Below are 17809 nucleotides of genomic sequence, written 5' to 3' on the forward strand. Positions count from 1 at the left end.
TGAATTTTTCCATGTCAATAAGTATGGGTATACATCACATATTTAAAGCTGCAAAAGAAAAAAAAAACAATAAATAAAAATTATCCAGGCCTTTTGGCCAAAAAAAAAAAGAAACTCACATCACCCTTTGTTATGGACTGGACTATGTCCCCAAAAATTCACATGTTGAACCCCCAAACCCAAGTGTGACTGTATTTGGAGTTGGGGTCTCTAGGGAAGTAATCGAGGTTAACTGGTCACAGGATGGGGCCCTAATTGAACAGGATAATGTCTATTAGAAAAGGAAGACACCAGGCAGCTCTCTCTCACGTGAACAGAAGAAAGACCATGTGAGGCACAGAGGGAAGGCCGCCGCCTACAAGCCGGGAAGACGGGCCTCCAGCAGCCAACCCTCACGGCACCTTGACCTTGGGCTTCAGCCTCCAAGCTGAGAAAACAAGCGTGTGTGTGGAAGCCACGAGCTGGTGGTGCTTGCTATGGCAGTTCCAGCAGACACCTTAAAGTGGGAAAAGCACACCAGCCTTGGCCATTAGCATACCTACGTTTACCACCGAGACATAAGGGCTCACTCACAGTCTATACAGCAGGAAGCTACGACCCAAGAATTCTACATCTGACCACACTGTCAATCGAGTATGTTGCAAAAACAAGTCTCTTTAAACATTTGAGAACTTGGAGAAGTGGTTCCCATGAGCCCTGCATGAAGGAACTATTAGAAGATGAACGTGAGCCAAACAAGAAGAGTGCAGAAGTACAGAAAAAACTGACAGTGCGCATGTAATCCAGTTAAGGTGTAAGATTTTTCTTTTCTGGGAATCACAGTTACTGGACAGAATGCAAATGTCATCAATTTAAACAGCAATCATATCAAATTGAGATGCGTAGACAGAAAAGAGGGACTATAAAGATACTGATATCCTCTTATGATGGAATCAAAAGGTTCTGCTTTAACCTGACAAAGTATCAGAGGTACTAACACACAGAAAGTCACCAATGTTAGTATTAGAGTAAGTTCAGTGACAAACTCAATCACAAGCAGGTGGCAGAGGCAAGGACAAGGGACGGAACTGTGAGGATGAGCCAGTCTGGTCACTGATCACGGCAGGAAGTAATCATCGCTAAACAAACACAGGTCAATGTATTACTTGAAATTTGAGTTACATTTAAAAACAAATTATTACTTATGCATATATGCATACAAGTTCTTTGACTGATCTCTCCCCATCCCCACCTACCCTCTGAGATTGGTCTGGAGTGGGGGGAAGGGGAAGGTGTGGGGGCAGGCTAGAAGGGGTCAATGGGGGGGGAAAGTGGGACATATGTAATACTTTCAATAATAAAGATTTTTTAAAAACACAAGTTATTAGAAAGAATACACACCCAATGCAATGCAAAGAGAACACCAAGCCTGAGTGTTAACAAATTAATACATAAACAAAACACACTAAAAACAGAAAGCGTAACATAAAGCAAGTGGCTAAACTAAGCGCAGCCATAGCTGTCATGGCAGCACGCAGACCAATGGGGTGACTGGGGTCAGAAGACAGTGATCTCTTCTCTCCACCCCGGTTAGCTGGAAAGATGAAAAGAGTCTAAGTACTTACAGAGCACCTGGCGTTCAATGAAAGTGAGTTATTAGTACCAAAATCATCGCAAAGACCAGTGAGCAACTCTCCCACCACAGAGGAAGTTTCTCAACAAAGATCATGAAACAAAATCAAATCACACTACAAGCCAGAGACCCACCTAATCAAGGTGCCCACAGAGGTCAAAGTCAGCCCCTCCGGTCAGTAGGACAAGATCAGAAATGATCTAAAGCCCATCATGAGGAAGTAATTACATAAATTATGCCACTTCCATAAAACACAACACTTTACAGCAATGAAAAGGGTGAGCCCCATATATGCTGATATGAAACAAGCTCTGTGATAAACCGTTAAACAAGAGAAAGGTGTCTCCATACATTATTTTTATGTTATTTTTAATTGATTTGAGAGAGAGAAACACTGATGTGAGAAACATTTATCAGCTGCTCCCTCCCACCGCACCTTGATTGAACCCGCAACCTAGGCATGTGCCCTGACTGGGAATCAAACCACCAGTGACCTTTCAGTGCACGGGATGACGCCCAACCAACTGAGACACACCAGCCAGGGCTACTACATACATTCTTAAATATTCTTTTTGTTGACAATTTTTAATTAAAACTTTTTATAAATATAAGGGGGAAGGGGAGGGGCATTGTTGAGTAAGTACACAGTTTCGGTTTACACAGTGGAAAATTTCTGGACATCTGTTCCACAACAATGTAAATACAGTTAATATGACTGGACTTAAAAATGGTAGGAAGGAAAATTTCATATTACTCTTTTTATCAGATTTTTTACCTATCTATATATATAAAAGCCTAAGTGACTGTCGCAACCGAAACAACCAAACGGACTACCAAACAGGCTGCATGGGGCGACCTGGCTGGCAGGGGGGGTTAGTGAGGGCTGACCAAAAGACTGAGCAGCAGGCTGTGTGGGGAGACCAGGCTGGCAGGGGGGGCAGTGAGGAGCGACCAAACGACTGAACAGCAGGCTGTGTGGGGCGACCAGGCCAGCAAGAGGGGCAGTTGGGGGTGACCAGGCCAGTAGAGGGGGGCAGTGAAGGGCAACCAGGCTGGTGTGGGGGGCAGTTAAGGGTAACCAGGCTGCCAGGGTGGCAGTTGGGGGTGACCTGGCCGGCAGGGGGGAAGGTTGGGGGTGACCAGGCCAGCAGTGGGGGCAGTTAGGGGCGAACAGGCAGGCAGGCAGGTGAGCAGTTAGGAACCTATGGTCCCAGATTGTAAGAGGGATGTCCGACTGTCGGACATTCCCCGAGGGGTCCCGGATTGGAGAGGGTGCAGGCTGGGCTGAGGGGACCCCCGCCCCCTGCATGAATTTCAATGACCAGGCCTCTAGTTTTAAATAAAAAGTCAAGGTGTTCAATAGTATGTGTATTTTGTTACCATTTGTATAAAACAAAAGTATATGCGAAATCCATGTGCCTGCACACAATTATCTCTGCAAAGACCAACCATGAAGTGGTTAAGGGCTGGTAGCAGGGTGGGCAGGAGGCGTCAGAGCTGGGAACCCTTCTGCATCCTACTCTGTGTGCTCATCTCAGCTGGCTATCACCTCACCAGATGCTTTCGTTTAGGCTCTGTGTAGTAACTACAGCAAAGTTCACAGTGCCCCACATAAGATTTGATCACTGTAATTAGAATCAGTCTATTCCCTGGATGGGTGGGAGAAAGCAGTCTTAAAACCTGGGGGAGAAATAAATGAAGTCGTACTCAAAAGCAGGTTATAAATAAGGGGCCTCAAAGTCACATTACTCCCTTTAACGTGCCTCCTCAAGGGGTGAAATTGATGCCTGTGAAGTGCCCAGCACCTAGTTTGCACTATAAATGTTAGAAATCATTAGTTTAGATTTCTTTCATTTAAAATACATGTACTGGTCACAGTGTGTCTCTTAAGGTACCTCCTACCAATCTGGAAAATGGGCCTAGTAACTACCTCCCTCGGGGTCACTGGTGGGATGAAATAAACGAGTTAATGCATGTCAGGGGGGAGATGGTCGCACAGCAAATGCTCAATAAAAGCAAGCTGCAATGATCAATAATGAGTCTCAGACCAGAAGAAATAACCTGTATGAACTAAAGAAATCTACAAAGTTTTTTCTCACCTTAAATAAGAATCCAAGCACCTTAATAAGTTACCTTTATAAGCAAAGCATTTCAACTGAGTAGAGGGGGAAAGTAGCAAGAGGGAAAGGTGACAAAGGTATGAAAAGTATAGGTAGGTCTTGGCCAGGTGGCTCAGTTGAGTGTCATCCTGTGCGCCAAAAGGTTGAGGGTTCAATTCCCGGTCAGGGCACATACCTAGGTTGTGGGTTCAATCATACCTGTGGTCACACAGTATGGCAGGCACTACCCATTGCCTACCCCTGTCCATTCTCCCATCTGCCTTCCTGACTGACCACTGATCAGTCACAGGAGGCAGCGACAGGCCAGAAGATGAGCATATCCCGGAACTCCCTGTGGACAGGGATGGCTAAAGGACTAAGTTCTGGCCAGTAAGAAGCACAAGCTGATGGATAGCCTCCTAGGAAAGCTCCTTCAAGGTCAAGGGCAGACTCAAGCAGCAGTCTCCTTTCTGCCCTTGACCCGCCCTTTCTTGGAACACAGCAGTGCTGACAGGAGCCGCAGCAGCCACCCTGTGACGATGAGACCCTTGGAATGGAAGCCTCATGCTAATCTCCGCTGGCTATCACCGAGCCCGGTGCTGGCAGGAGCACGAGGTCCCTAACGACACAGGGAGTGCCAGACCAGCACTGGCCCCTACTACAAATTTAACAACAATAAAAGCCCTAACCATTTAAACTACTATTCTTTTTTTTTCTTTTTTTTTCTTTTTTTTCAGAAAAGTACAGAGAGGGAGAGAGAGGCAGAAACATCAATGATGATAGAGAATCATTGATTGGCTGCCTCCTGCACACCCCCAACTGGGGATCGAGCCCGAAACCCAGGCATATGCCCTTGACCGTAATCAAACCCGCAACCCTTGAGTCTGCAGGCCAACGCTCTATCCACTGAGCCAAGCCAGCTAGGGCTAAACTACTATTCTTTATACTTCTATTACTTGCTACCAAAACACTCACCATCTGTGGAGATTCTACATTAAAATCCATATACTTCCATTTAAGGAATGCTTACAATATAATTAGGCTACCCTGCTTCTTGAATCAAAATCAGCATTATTAAGGGCATATCTTCATGGGTTCTGAGAACTTTAATCATAAGTCCATTTCTTCCTCAATCCTCCACTTCTTCTATGTTTACTACCAGTAATTGTTCCTTTAGGATACCAACTTAAGTAAAACTTCCCTAAACCATTATTTATGACAAACTCTAAATTGCAGGTATCATGTTTTCAAACATATTAAAACATCACAGGAACGCAAGCTGCATAAACATTTTTATTCATAAGAATGGTAAAATAGCCCTTGCTGGTTTGACTCCGTGGATAGAGTGTCAGCTTGTGGACTGAAGGGTCCCAGGTTCGATTCCAATAAAGGGTACATGCCCAGGTTGCAGCTCAATCCCCAGTAGGGGGCATGCAAGAGGCAGCCAATCAATGATTCTCTCGCATCATGTTTCTATCTCCCTCTCCCTTCCTCTCTGAAATCAATAAAAATAGATACTTTTTTTAAATAATGGTAGAATATCATCTGGTATTGATTCTAAAATGAATAATTAGTCACTGTCATAAAAACCAATCCATAGTTCTGGGTTAAGCCAGCAAAATGTACACATGGACCTAATACTGCCCCACCTCAATCTCCTTTGTAACTGCAGCAAAGAAACCGTTTTAAAAACTATAGGCCTTGGGGTGGAGGCGGGGTGAGGGGCGAGCTGGAGAGGATCAATGGAGGAAAAAGGGGGACATATGTAATACTATCAACAATAAAGAATTAAAATAAAAAGGAGAAGTGCTTTGTAATTGGGAAAGCTTTATGAATATACGGGACGCCTGGTGCACAAAATTCATGCATGGGTAGGGTCCCAAGGCCTGGCCGGAGATCAGAGCTGATCTATGGGGCAACCAGCAGGGCGATCAGGGGGCCTCCACTGTCACCCGCCTTGGCCGGCCTGTCGCCACCCACTTGCTGCCCCCCCCCCGACCATCGCCAATCACAACCCTCTGCAGGAGGCAATTGGGGCATTGCCAGCCTGCTCGCTGCCCCCCAGTCGTGCTGCTGCCGCCAGTTGCCTCCCTCTGTGGAGTAATGGGCAGGGCAATCAGGGGGCCCCCGCTGGCACCCACCTTGGCTGGCCTGGGGCCTGCGGGCTGGGGGCACCTCCTGCGTTTAGCGTCTGCCCCCCGGTGGTCAGTGTGCATCATAGCAACCAGTTGTTCCACTGGTCGTTCCACCATTCAGTCGATCTGCATATTAGGCTTTTATTATATAGGATGATATGATCATGCCCCACATGGTAGAAAGAAAAAACAACCATACATCCTTGCCCGACCGGCATGGCTCAGTGGTTGAGTGTTGGCCCATGAACCAGGAGGTCATGATTTGATTCCCAGTCAAAGCACATGCCCAGGTTGCAGGCCCGATCCCCAGTGTGGGGTGTGCAGGAGGCAGCCGGTCAATGATTCTCTCTCATCATTGATGTTTCCATCTCTCTATCCCTCTCCCTTCCTCTCTGAAATCAATAAAAATGTATTTAAAAAAAAACAAAACTATAAATCCTCAAGGAAGGGAGGACAGGGAGGAGATGACAACACACTCAAGCAGCGGTTCTCAGCCTGTGGGTCGCAACCCCTTTGGGGGTCGAACGAGCCTTTCACAGGGGTCGCATAAGACCATAGGAAAACACATATATAATTACATATTGTTTTCTGATTAATCACTATGCTTTAATTATGTTCAATTTGTAACAATGAAAATACATCCTGCATATCAGATATTTACATTACGATTCATAACAGTAGCAACATGACAGTTATGAAGTAGCAACGAAAATAATTTTATGGTTGGGGGTCACCAGAACCTGAGGAACTATATTAAAGGGTCGCGGCATTAGGAAGGTTGAGAACCACTGCACTAGAGACTGGAAAGCACGCAGGCCACCAGGAACTAACTGAGCAAACCCAAGAAGTAGCCTTGGCTCGCTGGCCGCAACTAGACCGAGCAGGGCTGCACCCTCTCGAGAAGCAGCGAAGGACCATCCCTACATCAGGACACAATGCATGGAAGGTCCACTGTGCTGTGCACCTGACGGCACCGGATGTGCCCACATAACTAACAGAACGTTGGTCCTGGGTGCGTCTGGGGTGCTGCTGGAGAGGAGAGCATCCAGCAAACCCAGTGAAGAGCTGTCCCTTCACATGGGCGGCATCAGCCCCCAACTCACCAAGGACCGACTGGAACAAAAAGATGGAAGAAGGGTGATATTCCCTCTCTTTTTTCCTCTTTTTTGCTAGATTCATAGTCAAAATTTCCAAATCTCTTCTGAAGTTAAAACTCAATTTCTAAATTGGGGCGGGGGGGGGGGGAGGGTTGAGCAAAACAAAGGAAAAAAGAGAGAAGACATGGAAAGCAGTGTGGTGATTGGGCGGGGGGTGGGGGGAAGTGGGCATAGAGGGGATAAATGGTGATGGAAAAAATAAAGAAAAATAAAACTCAATTTCTGCTCGCCAGCCCCACAATTCTCTGAAATCCGTTATTCTGGTTTAGACGTGGGCAATCCAGTGGCAGAGTGGTTCCCATTTGCTCTGCTCAGTCCACACAACCCATGTGAGCTGAGTCTCTGGACTGTGTGAAAAATGTGAGGCCTGAGGAGCACCCCATTTGCTCTGATGTCTGTCACAGCAGTCAGAACGGACACCCTGTGGCTGTGAGGGGCACAGAATTTAGAACTCAGACTCATATGGAGAAGCCCTCATCTGACGCAGCAGTTTAGTAAATATCTTCAATGAACTTCAATGACTCGGCTGTAAATCTCTACACCGCTTTACTCCTGTCACTGCTGCAGTAGCCGGTGATAAGGGCAGACACCTCAGAGAAATGTACGTCTCCACACTCCCTCAATCACACCACGCATTGAACCAACCTGCAGAATCCAAAACGCAGCATATATAACACAGTATTTATCTTTAATAAACTTGATTATTTTTGAACATTCACCGCAGATGTTCATTTTTAGCAAATGGACTTTAGCTTTTCCACATTCACACCAAACACTTCCAATTCTTTCCTGGCAAGTGATTTTAGCTTACTGGCCTACATATGCCAGCTAAACCAGAAAAAAAAAAGAATTAGGAGACACTTCCTGTGCATCTGCTCCACAGGCCTAGTGGATGATGTCCCTCAAGGTGGAGTAAGAGGGACAACTCCTGGCACAGTGAGAAGAGCAGACAGAAGGAAGCAGCTGGGCATGGTGCCCGCTCCTAAAATCCTGTCCAACAGGTAGCCATGTGATGCACTAGAGAAGGAAAAGTGCCAAACCTGACAGGTGGGAGTCTATGATTTGTTTTGGCTACAAAGACAAAGCCACTCAGACACACTGTCACTTCCTGGCTCCATTTACTTTACAGGAACCACTGGAGGGACACGGGAGGGACACACGGCAGCCTGGAAAGCACAGTGCTCAGCCTGGGCAGCCAAATTATGTAGGTTTTAATAGGCAGCTTATGTTACATGCAATTGCTCTCTACAAAGCATGAGTGTTGTACATGTAATTAATTTTAACTTAAAAAGAATATATCATGGAAGAAAATACATAATATTGAGTATAACAATTAGAACAGAATCCATAATCAAGACATAATTCTTCTCATTTCTCTGTAATTGTTTATTTTGTTTGAATAAGATTAAGTGACATAATCAGGGCCCATAACCCTACTCAATTTTATTTTGCAGTAAGACTTAAACCACAGCAAAATAACATCTTGCCTCGGTTTCCTCTGTTGTAAGAAGCAAAAAATCACAGCCACCCAGTTACTTCACGGGGCTATCTAAGTACACAGCTGTTTCCTACCCAACCAATCCCTCCCTCCACCTCCCAGGCTGTTGGAGGCCTGTTTAGGTCCCTACCCTCCCAGGCCAGGTGATCAGAGAGGGTCCTCTCCCAGCCCCAGGGAGAGAATCCTGATTACTCTAAACCTGTCAAGGTAATTCCATCCCCAGGTTGGAATGGATGGTGGGCCAATCTGCTGGAAAGGTTTCTGGGAATCTTAAAAGGTGAGCCTCTCTCTGAAAGTACAGATACCAAGACATGGGCACCTGGCAGGCTGGGCCTCAGGGGGACCACACAGGAGGCTCAGCTGGCGCACTGGGCCGGCCCTTGCTTCTGTCACTGAGCGGCTGAGATGACCTGCCCTGGAACCACCCGACTCTAGGCTGCCTGTTTAGTGAGAAAATGAGCCCTTTCTGGCATTAGACATTTTTGCTGACCCTTCCATTATTTGCCCAAAAGAGCACCCTGATTCATATAAGTGGCTTTAGCAGAAATAAAGACTCCCCAGGGAAGACTATCTTGAGTTTAACCATTTGTACGCCATGAGTGTCGTACAGACGCAAGCAGCAGACGTTTATTAGTTAAATTCAAAATACCGTGGTGTGTGGGGATGGTTTCTGTTTTGGACGCATGGCAGTTAACTGGTTAAATGCAAGCACTTGGGAATTATCCCTCTTAGTTCCAGTTACTCACCATTAGGAAATAATGATCCTCAGGTTCAGCTCGAAGATATTTAAAAATCACATGTTCCATGAACCTTTCCATAAGATCCCAGTCTTCGATTATTCCGTGTCTTATTGGCCACTAACCCAAGAGAAACCAAGTATGTCAAGCCTCGGTTCACATCAGTGAGAGCAATTCTAACGACAAGGCCGGGGGAGACTGAGCAACGACAGAATCAAGGTCCCCTTTGCATGAAGTGAATGTTAGTCCCATAGAGAAAAGACAGACACCTTAACAGAAAGACTGTTATGTAATTGTTTATACTCTAACTCCACCCATTTCTAACAACAAAGAACGTCTTAACAGTGGAGTGGCAGGTGCAAAGTGCAGCTAATCCACCATACCATTCGACTGTTTTGTTGAAATGGGGTTTTGTTTTTTGGGGTTTTTTAGAACAAATGTCTACTTAAATAATTTTAGTGCTTCTCTTTAATTAATCAATCTGCAACTTTCCATATCTGACAGGTCATTTAGTCAACCTGTGATTTTCCATCTCAGCAGAACCTACCTTCACAGGCAATCCTGAGTCCAGATTGCGCCCCAGGGCTCTGAAAATCCACCCGCTTCCCCACATCCAAAACAACAAAACCTTTTTACAAACATAAGCATAAAAACACATTCAACTCACAAGCACACTTTCTAGATAACCTGCCCTTCTGCATGGTTCATTCTGCAGCTCGTCCTGGCTACTCCCTAAAGCCATTCCCGTCTGGGCTCACCTTGGTGGCGTATGTGGGTTTATCGATGGCTTCATCCCCAATGAAAAAGTCCAGGTCATCCACGCCCCTCAACACCTTCCTTTGTGCTTGGTCAACTACCTTTGCTGACTCTCTGATGGCAATACCTTAAAAAAAAGCACAAATATTTCCATCACTATCCACATTTACTTAAATAATTAAGAAAGGGGTTCCAAATTTAGGGGGAGAACCAAGATGGCAGGGTAGGTAAACATTGGTACTTGTTGCCTCCCACAATCAAAATTACAACTAAAATACAGAACCATCATTCAGAACCACCTGAAATCTGGCTGAATGGAAGTCCTACAACTAGAAAAGTAAGGAAGAAAGCACACTGAGGCTGGAGGGCAAAGGTGCAGAACTGGTCTGGTCCGACGCCCCATTTTTTTAATCGGGAGAGGTAGTGTGGCTGCAGAGGCCTCCCGTGAAGAGCAAGAGATCCCAGCCCTATACCAGACCCTCAATCCAGGTTCCAGAACTGGGAAGAGGAGTCCCCATAACTTCAGGCTGTAAAAACCAGCGGGGATTATGGCTAAGGAGACACAGGTGTTCCTCTTAACGGCACACAGACTTACACAGTCCACTTTCTCTGAGTTCCAGCACTGGGCAGCGGCATTGGCGGAACCAGGGAAATATGGGAAGGTACTAGACTCTCTGGCATTGGGGCAGGAACTCAGGGGGTGGCTTTCTCCCAGATAGGGGTGCTTGCAGGGGTCACTGTTCCTGTGCTGGTACCTCCCCCTGTCCCAGAGCTAACTGGAAGCCATATCTAAATTTCCATCAGCTTGGCTCACACTGTTCACCAGTTTCTGGTGATTCCCTGAGACCCCTCCCCATCCAATTTGCAGCCCTACCCAAGATGTTTGCAGCAGCTTATCCATATGAATGGGCTCTCCTGGGTCAGGCTTGAGACTTTCCTAAAATCTCTAAAACAAGCAGCAGCTGGTGTCAGCCTGCCCCATACTACCAATAAGTGGCCCAACACTCCACACTAGTACCAGTCTGCCTTGCTTCACACCTGGGCCACACCTGGGCCTCACCTGGTCACTTGCAAGCCCAATACAAGTAGCAGCCACCTGAAGATAGTTCTGTAGCTCCTGCTGAGTGGCTCTAGGCCAGTGATGGCGAACCTTTTGAACTCGGCGTGCCAGCATTTTGAAAAACCCTAACTTAACTCTGGTGCCGTGTCACATATAGAAACTTTTTGATATTTGAAACTATAGTAAAACAAAGACTTATATTTTTGATATTTATTTTACATATTTAAATGCCATTTAACAAAGAAAAATCAACCAAAAAAATGAGTTCGTGTGTCACCTCTGACACATGTGTCATAGGTTCGCCATCACTGCTCTAGGCAGTCACTGACTTTGCACCTCCCAGAGGCAGTGCACCCGGTGAACAGCTTCAGACCATACCAGATTACAACGCTACACATTCACAAGCAACACATCCACATTCAAGGGACAGACTCAGTGAGCACCAAAGCCCCAGTGAAGCAAGTCCTGCTTCACAGGAGTGTCTCCTGCACAGTAGCTCTTCCAGTATAGTCACAGCTGGTTCTCACAGCCAATTGGCCTGAAGGTCAATTCCTCCCAGTGATGCCAACAGCAATCAAGGCTCAACTACAAGAAGACTGTGCACATAGCCCACACAAGGGCCCACCTAGAGTGCCCAGCTCAGGTGACTGGGGAGGCTGAGCTACTGGACGCTATAAGACACCAACTACACAAAGCCACTCCACCAATTCCAGGAGACATAGCAGCTCTACCTAATACATAGGAACAAACACAGGGAAGTGGCCAAAATGCAGAGACAAAGAAACATGTCACAAATGGAAAAACAGAAGAAATCTCGAAAAAGAACTAAATGAAACAGAAGCAAGCAAACTACGAGATACAGAGTTCAAAACCATGGTTATAAGGTTACTCAAGGATCTTAATGAAGGCTTCAAGGATCTTGGTGAGAATTTCAAGGATCTTAGTGAGAATTTCAAGAACCTTAGTGAGAACATCAAAGACATGAAAAGGGACCAGTCAGAAATTAAGCATATACTACTTGAAATAAAGACTAATTCAAAGAATAATTTACAGGGATTCAACAGTAGAATAGAGGATTCCAAAAATCAAATCAATGATTTGGAATATGAGGAAGCAAAAAAACACCCAATCAGAAGAACAAAAATAAAAAAGAATCCAAAAATATGAAGACAGTGTAAGGAGCCTCTGGGACAACTTCAAGCAGACCAACATTTGCATTATGGGGGTGCCTGAAGGAGAAGAGGTAGAGCTAGATATTGAAAACCTATTTAAAGAAATAATGACAGACAACTTCCCCTACCTGGTGAAAGAAATAGACTTACAAGTCCAGGAAGCACAGAGAACCCCAAACAAGCGGAACCCAAAGAGGTCCACACCAAGACACATCATAATTAAAATGCCAAGGATTAAGGACAAAGAGATCATCTTAAAAGCAGCAAGAGAAACACAGTTAGTTACCTACAAGGGAGCATCCATGCGACAGTCAGCTGATTTCTCAACAGAAACTTTGCAGGCCAGAGGGAGTGGCAAGAAATACTCAAAGTGATGAATATCAAGGACCTACAATCAAAATTACTCTACCCAGCAAAGCTATCATTTAGAATTGAAGGTCAGATAAAGAGCTTCACAGACAAGAAAAAGCTAAAGGAGTTCATCATCACCAAACCTGTATTACATGAAATGTTAAGGGGTATTCTTTAAGAAGAGGAAGAGAAGGAGGATGCGGGGGGGGGGGGGGAGGAAGGGGAGGAGGGGGAGGAGGAGGAGGAGGAGGAGGAGGAGGAGGAGGAGGAGGAAGAAGAAGGAGGAGGAGGAGGAGGAGGAGGAGGAGAAAGGAGGAGGAGGAGGAGAAAGGAGGAGGAGGGGAAAAAGAAAAATGTGTACAATAAAATGGCAATAAATACATATCAATCAACAACTGAATCTAAAAATCAAAATAAATGAACAAGGAATCTAATGAACAAAATCAACTGATGAATAAATAGAACCAGAGGCATGGAAACATGGAACAGGCTGACAAATCTCAGAGGGAAGGAGGGCGGAAGAGATTAACTAAAGATCTTCTATTCGTATATGCATTACCTATGGACACAGGCAATAGGGTGGTGAAGACCTAGGGGGGTGACAGGAACCAGGTGGAGGCGGGCAACAGGGGGTTAAAGGGGAGACATCTGTAATACTCTCAACAATAAAGATTTTTTAAAAAATAAAAAAATTTAAAAAACATAAATAATTAAGAAAGGGTAATATAATCCCTATATATATGCAGTAAATATTTCTGCATAATATTTAGGGAGGATAGAGGGTATTCCCAAAAAAGACGCTATCAAAGAGCATGTAAAGTACTATAGGACCGGTTCTATGTTCGGGCATTATTTTCGGGAGGGCACAGGGGACTTAACTGCTCTGCTTTTAGTGCTGACAGAAGCTACACCACTCCATTTCTCAGTTCCATCTGAAAAAAAATCCCACAAGACAGTGAAATGCACCTGAAGTATATATCAATAGGTCCCAAAATTTTAAAATACAAAACAGAAGGAGACAAAATTAAAAACATAATACAAGAAAGGAGAATTAACTGGGGGGAAATTGCCTGTATGCTCTTTTTTGGTTTTGTTTTTGTTAATCCTCACCGGAGGATATTTTTACATTGCTTTTTTTTTTTGCTTTTTTTTTTTCAGAGAGAGCAAATGAGAGGGGAGAGACAGAGAGAGAAACATCAGTGTGAGAGAGACACACATCGATTGGCTGCCTCCCATATGCTCGAGCCTGCAAGCTTGAGCGTGCAACCAAGGCATACGTCCTTGACCTGAATCAAATCTGGTCCCTTCAGTCCAGAGGCCGATGCTCTATCCACTGAGCCAAATTGGCCAGGGCAGCCAGTATGCTCCTTCACATTTTAATAACACTCTGCATCAGATAAACTTAAAATACTTCTTGTTTTGTTACAGAAGAAAAAGAATTGACTTCCCATTAAAAGAAAAACTAGGAGGATGCCAGCTAATATCTATCACAAAAAGTACAGTAATCAAACAGCACTATATGAAAATGTTAAAGACTTTTGATATACTATTTTAATAAGAGCTTCGCCTTGCCCGGTAGGGGCGGCTCTGTGTTTGAGTGTGGACCCATGATCTAGGAGGTCACAGTTCGATTCCCGGTCAGGGCACATGCCTGGATTGCAGATTCGGTCCCCAGTAGGGGCCATGCAAGAGGCAGATGATGGATGATCCTCTTTCATCATTGATGTTTCCCTCTCACTCTTCCCCTCTCCCTTCCTCTCTCCAAAATCAATAAAAACATTTTTTTAAAAAGCTTAGCCTTGATATTTGGGAATACACTTAGTAGTAAATAATTATATCAAACTTCCCTCCAGAACTTAACATCTGATGAAATGTGGAAAGCTTCGCAAAGATTCAATTTTCCATTCAAATTCGTAATCCCTGGTTACACAAGACCAAGGAAAAAAATAAAGTACTGGGGCTGGAAGAGACAAAATATCTATTATTTGCAGTTAGTACAATATTCTGCATAGAAAACTAATAGAATCTGTGGGATATTAGAACAAATCAGACAGGTCAGAAAGGTTACTAGATTCAAAAACAACTTAAAAATCTCAGCAGCATTCCTCCTATGTGCTGGCAATAACTAATTAGAAAATTTAATTCTAACAAAATTCATGAAAAAACAACAAAAACAGAAAGTTACCTTACTAGTACTCAAAAATGCACTTATAAAATGAGACATCATCATTTTACATTCATTAGACTGGCAGAAATTTAAGTCCAGCGGTATCAACTGTGGTCAGGACATGTAGAAACATACACTCGTCCGCTGCTAATGGGAGTTTAGGTCAGTACAGCCTCGGAAGAGCGATCTGACAGTGCCTGACATGGGGGAAGAGGGGCACACCTGGATGAAGAAACCACCATTTCTCATTGCTTTCTCTCGGGAAACCAGCACACATGAATAAGGAGGTATTCACTACACCATTTTGTACAGCAGAGAAAGCTGGGAAATGCCTAAGTTTAAAAGCAAACTGTTGTAGATGCACGTGTTAGAATGCCAACCTAGGTCTGTGTACACCAACAATGAAATACACCTTAGAATCAAAACTTTGAGAGGTTTTCAAAAGAGCAATAACAGAAAGTTACTCGCAGTATGACACCATCGTGGAAATGTTTAGACTCACAAAACAATGCTACATGTTGTTCATGGATCCTGGAGCCTGTCATCTAAGGATCACATACGGACTGGATACAGGAAACAGCCACCAGAGGAGGGCAGCAGCGCCAGGGGAAGGACAGGGGAAGGACAGGGGAACGACAGGGGAAGGACAGGGGAAGGACAGGGAAGGACAGAGGAAGGACAGGGGAAGGGCAGGAAAAGGACAGGGAAGGACAGGGGAAGGACAGGGGAAGGACAGGGGAAGGACAGGGGGAGGACAGGGGAAGGACAGGGGAAGGACAGGGGGAGGACAGGGGAAGGACAGGGGAAGGACAGGGGGAGGACAGGGGAAGGACAGGGGAAGGACAGGGGGAGGACAGGGGAAGGACAGGGGAAGGACAGGGGAAGGACAGGGAAGGACAGGGGAAGGACAGGGGGAGGACAGGGGAAGGACAGGGGGAGGACAGGGGAAGGACAGGGGGAGGACAGGGGAAGGACAGGGAAGGACAGGGGAAGGACAGGGGGAGGACAGGGGAAGGACAGGGGAAGGACAGGGGGAGGACAGGGGAAGGACAGGGGAAGGACAGGGGGAGGACAGGGGAAGGACAGGGGGAGGACAGGGGAAGGACAGGGGAAGGACAGGGGGAGGACAGGGGAAGGACAGGGGAAGGACAGGGGAAGGACAGGGAAGGACAGGGGAAGGACAGGGGGAGGACAGGGGAAGGACAGGGGGAGGACAGGGGAAGGACAGGGGGAGGACAGGGGAGGACAGGGGAAGGACAGGGGGAGGACAGGGGAAGGACAGGGAAGGACAGGGGAGGACAGGGGGAGGACAGGGGAAGGACAGGGAAGGACAGGGGAGGACAGGGGAAGGACAGGGGAAGGACAGGGAAGGACAGGGGAGGACAGGGGGAGAACAGGGGAGGACAGGGGGAGGACAGGGAAGGACAGGGGAGGACAGGGGAAGGACAGGGGGAGGACAGGGGGAGGACAGGGGGAGGACAGGGGAAGGACAGGGGAAGGACAGGGAAGGACAGGGGGAGGACAGGGGGAGGACAGGGAAGGACAGGGGGAGGACAGGGAAGGACAGGGGAGGACAGGGGGAGGACAGGGGGAGGACAGGGGAAGGACAGGGAAGGACAGGGGGAGGACAGGGGGAGAACAGGGGAGGACAGGGGGAGGACAGGGAAGGACAGGGGAGGACAGGGGAAGAACAGGGGGAGGACAGGGGAAGGACAGGGGGAGGACAGGGGAAGGACAGGGAAGGACAGGGGAGGACAGGGGGAGGACAGGGGAGGACAGGGGGAGGACAGGGGAAGGACAGGGAAGGACAGGGGAGGACAGGGGGAGGACAGGGGAAGGACAGGGAAGGACAGGGGGAGGACAGGGGAGGACAGGGGGAGGACAGGGGAAGGACAGGGAAGGACAGGGGGAGGACAGGGGGAGGACAGGGAAGGACAGGGGGAGGACAGGGGAGGACAGGGGGAGGACAGGGGGAGGACAGGGGAAGGACAGGGAAGGACAGGGGGAGGACAGGGGGAGAACAGGGGAGGACAGGGGGAGGACAGGGAAGGACAGGGGAGGACAGGGGAAGAACAGGGGGAGGACAGGGGAAGGACAGGGAAGGACAGGGGGAGGACAGGGGAGGACAGGGGGAGGACAGGGGAAGGACAGGGAAGGACAGGGGAGGACAGGGGAAGGACAGGGGGAGGACAGGGGGAGGACAGGGGAAGGACAGGGAAGGACAGGGGGAGGACAGGGGGAGAACAGGGGAGGACAGGGGGAGGACAGGGAAGGACAGGGGAGGACAGGGGAAGAACAGGGGGAGGACAGGGGAAGGACAGGGAAGGACAGGGGGAGGACAGGGGAGGACAGGGGGAGGACAGGGGAAGGACAGGGAAGGACAGGGGAGGACAGGGGAAGGACAGGGGGAGGACAGGGGAGGACAGGGGGAGGACAGGGGAAGGACAGGGGAAGGACAGGGGGAGGACAGGGGAGGACAGGGGAAGGACAGGGGGAGGACAGGGGGAGGACAGGGGAAGGACAGGGGAAGGACAGGGAAGGACAGGGGGAGGACAGGGGGAGGAAGGGAAGGACAGGGGAGGACAGGGGAAGGACAGGGGGAGGACAGGGGGAGAACAGGGGAGGACAGGGGGAGGACAGGGAAGGACAGGGGAGGACAGGGGAAGGACAGGGGGAGGACAGGGGAAGGACAGGGGGAGGACAGGGGAAGGACAGGGGGAGGACAGGGAAGGACAGGGGAGGACAGGGGAAGGACAGGGGGAGGACAGGGGAAGGACAGGGGAGGACAGGGGGAGGACAGGGAAGGACAGGGGAGGACAGGGGAAGGACAGGGGGAGGACAGGGGAAGGACAGGGGGAGGACAGGGGAAGGACAGGGAAGGACAGGGGGAGGACAGGGGAGGACAGGGGGAGGACAGGGAAGGACAGGGGAGGACAGGGGAAGGACAGGGGGAGGACAGGGGGAGGACAGGGGAGGACAGGGGGAGGACAGGGAAGGACAGGGGAGGACAGGGGAAGGACAGGGGGAGGACAGGGGAAGGACAGGGAAGGACAGGGGGAGGACAG

General features: G+C 47.8%; 1 protein-coding gene across 10 annotated transcripts in view; it reads right to left on the minus strand.

Annotated features, from left to right (window-relative positions):
* The window catches only part of ACTR3B (actin related protein 3B), a 63301-nt gene that overhangs the window by 26400 nt on the left and 19092 nt on the right, over window positions 1-17809 (minus strand). For 9 of the 10 annotated variants that reach the window (XM_081101708.1, XM_081101705.1, XM_081101713.1 and 6 more), the window contains 2 exons: window positions 9997-10121; window positions 9248-9358 (listed from right to left, as the gene is read on the minus strand). The exons of the other annotated variant lie outside the window; for it this stretch is intronic. In XM_081101708.1, coding sequence (XP_080957834.1) covers window positions 9248-9358; window positions 9997-10121 — 236 coding nt within the window. The remainder of the gene's footprint in view (window positions 1-9247; window positions 9359-9996; window positions 10122-17809) is intronic. 10 annotated transcript variants of the gene reach the window in all.

The sequence above is a fragment of the Myotis nattereri genome (assembly GCF_964212035.1).
Source record: "Myotis nattereri genome assembly, chromosome: 11".
In the NCBI taxonomy this organism is placed as follows: domain Eukaryota; kingdom Metazoa; phylum Chordata; class Mammalia; order Chiroptera; family Vespertilionidae; genus Myotis; species Myotis nattereri.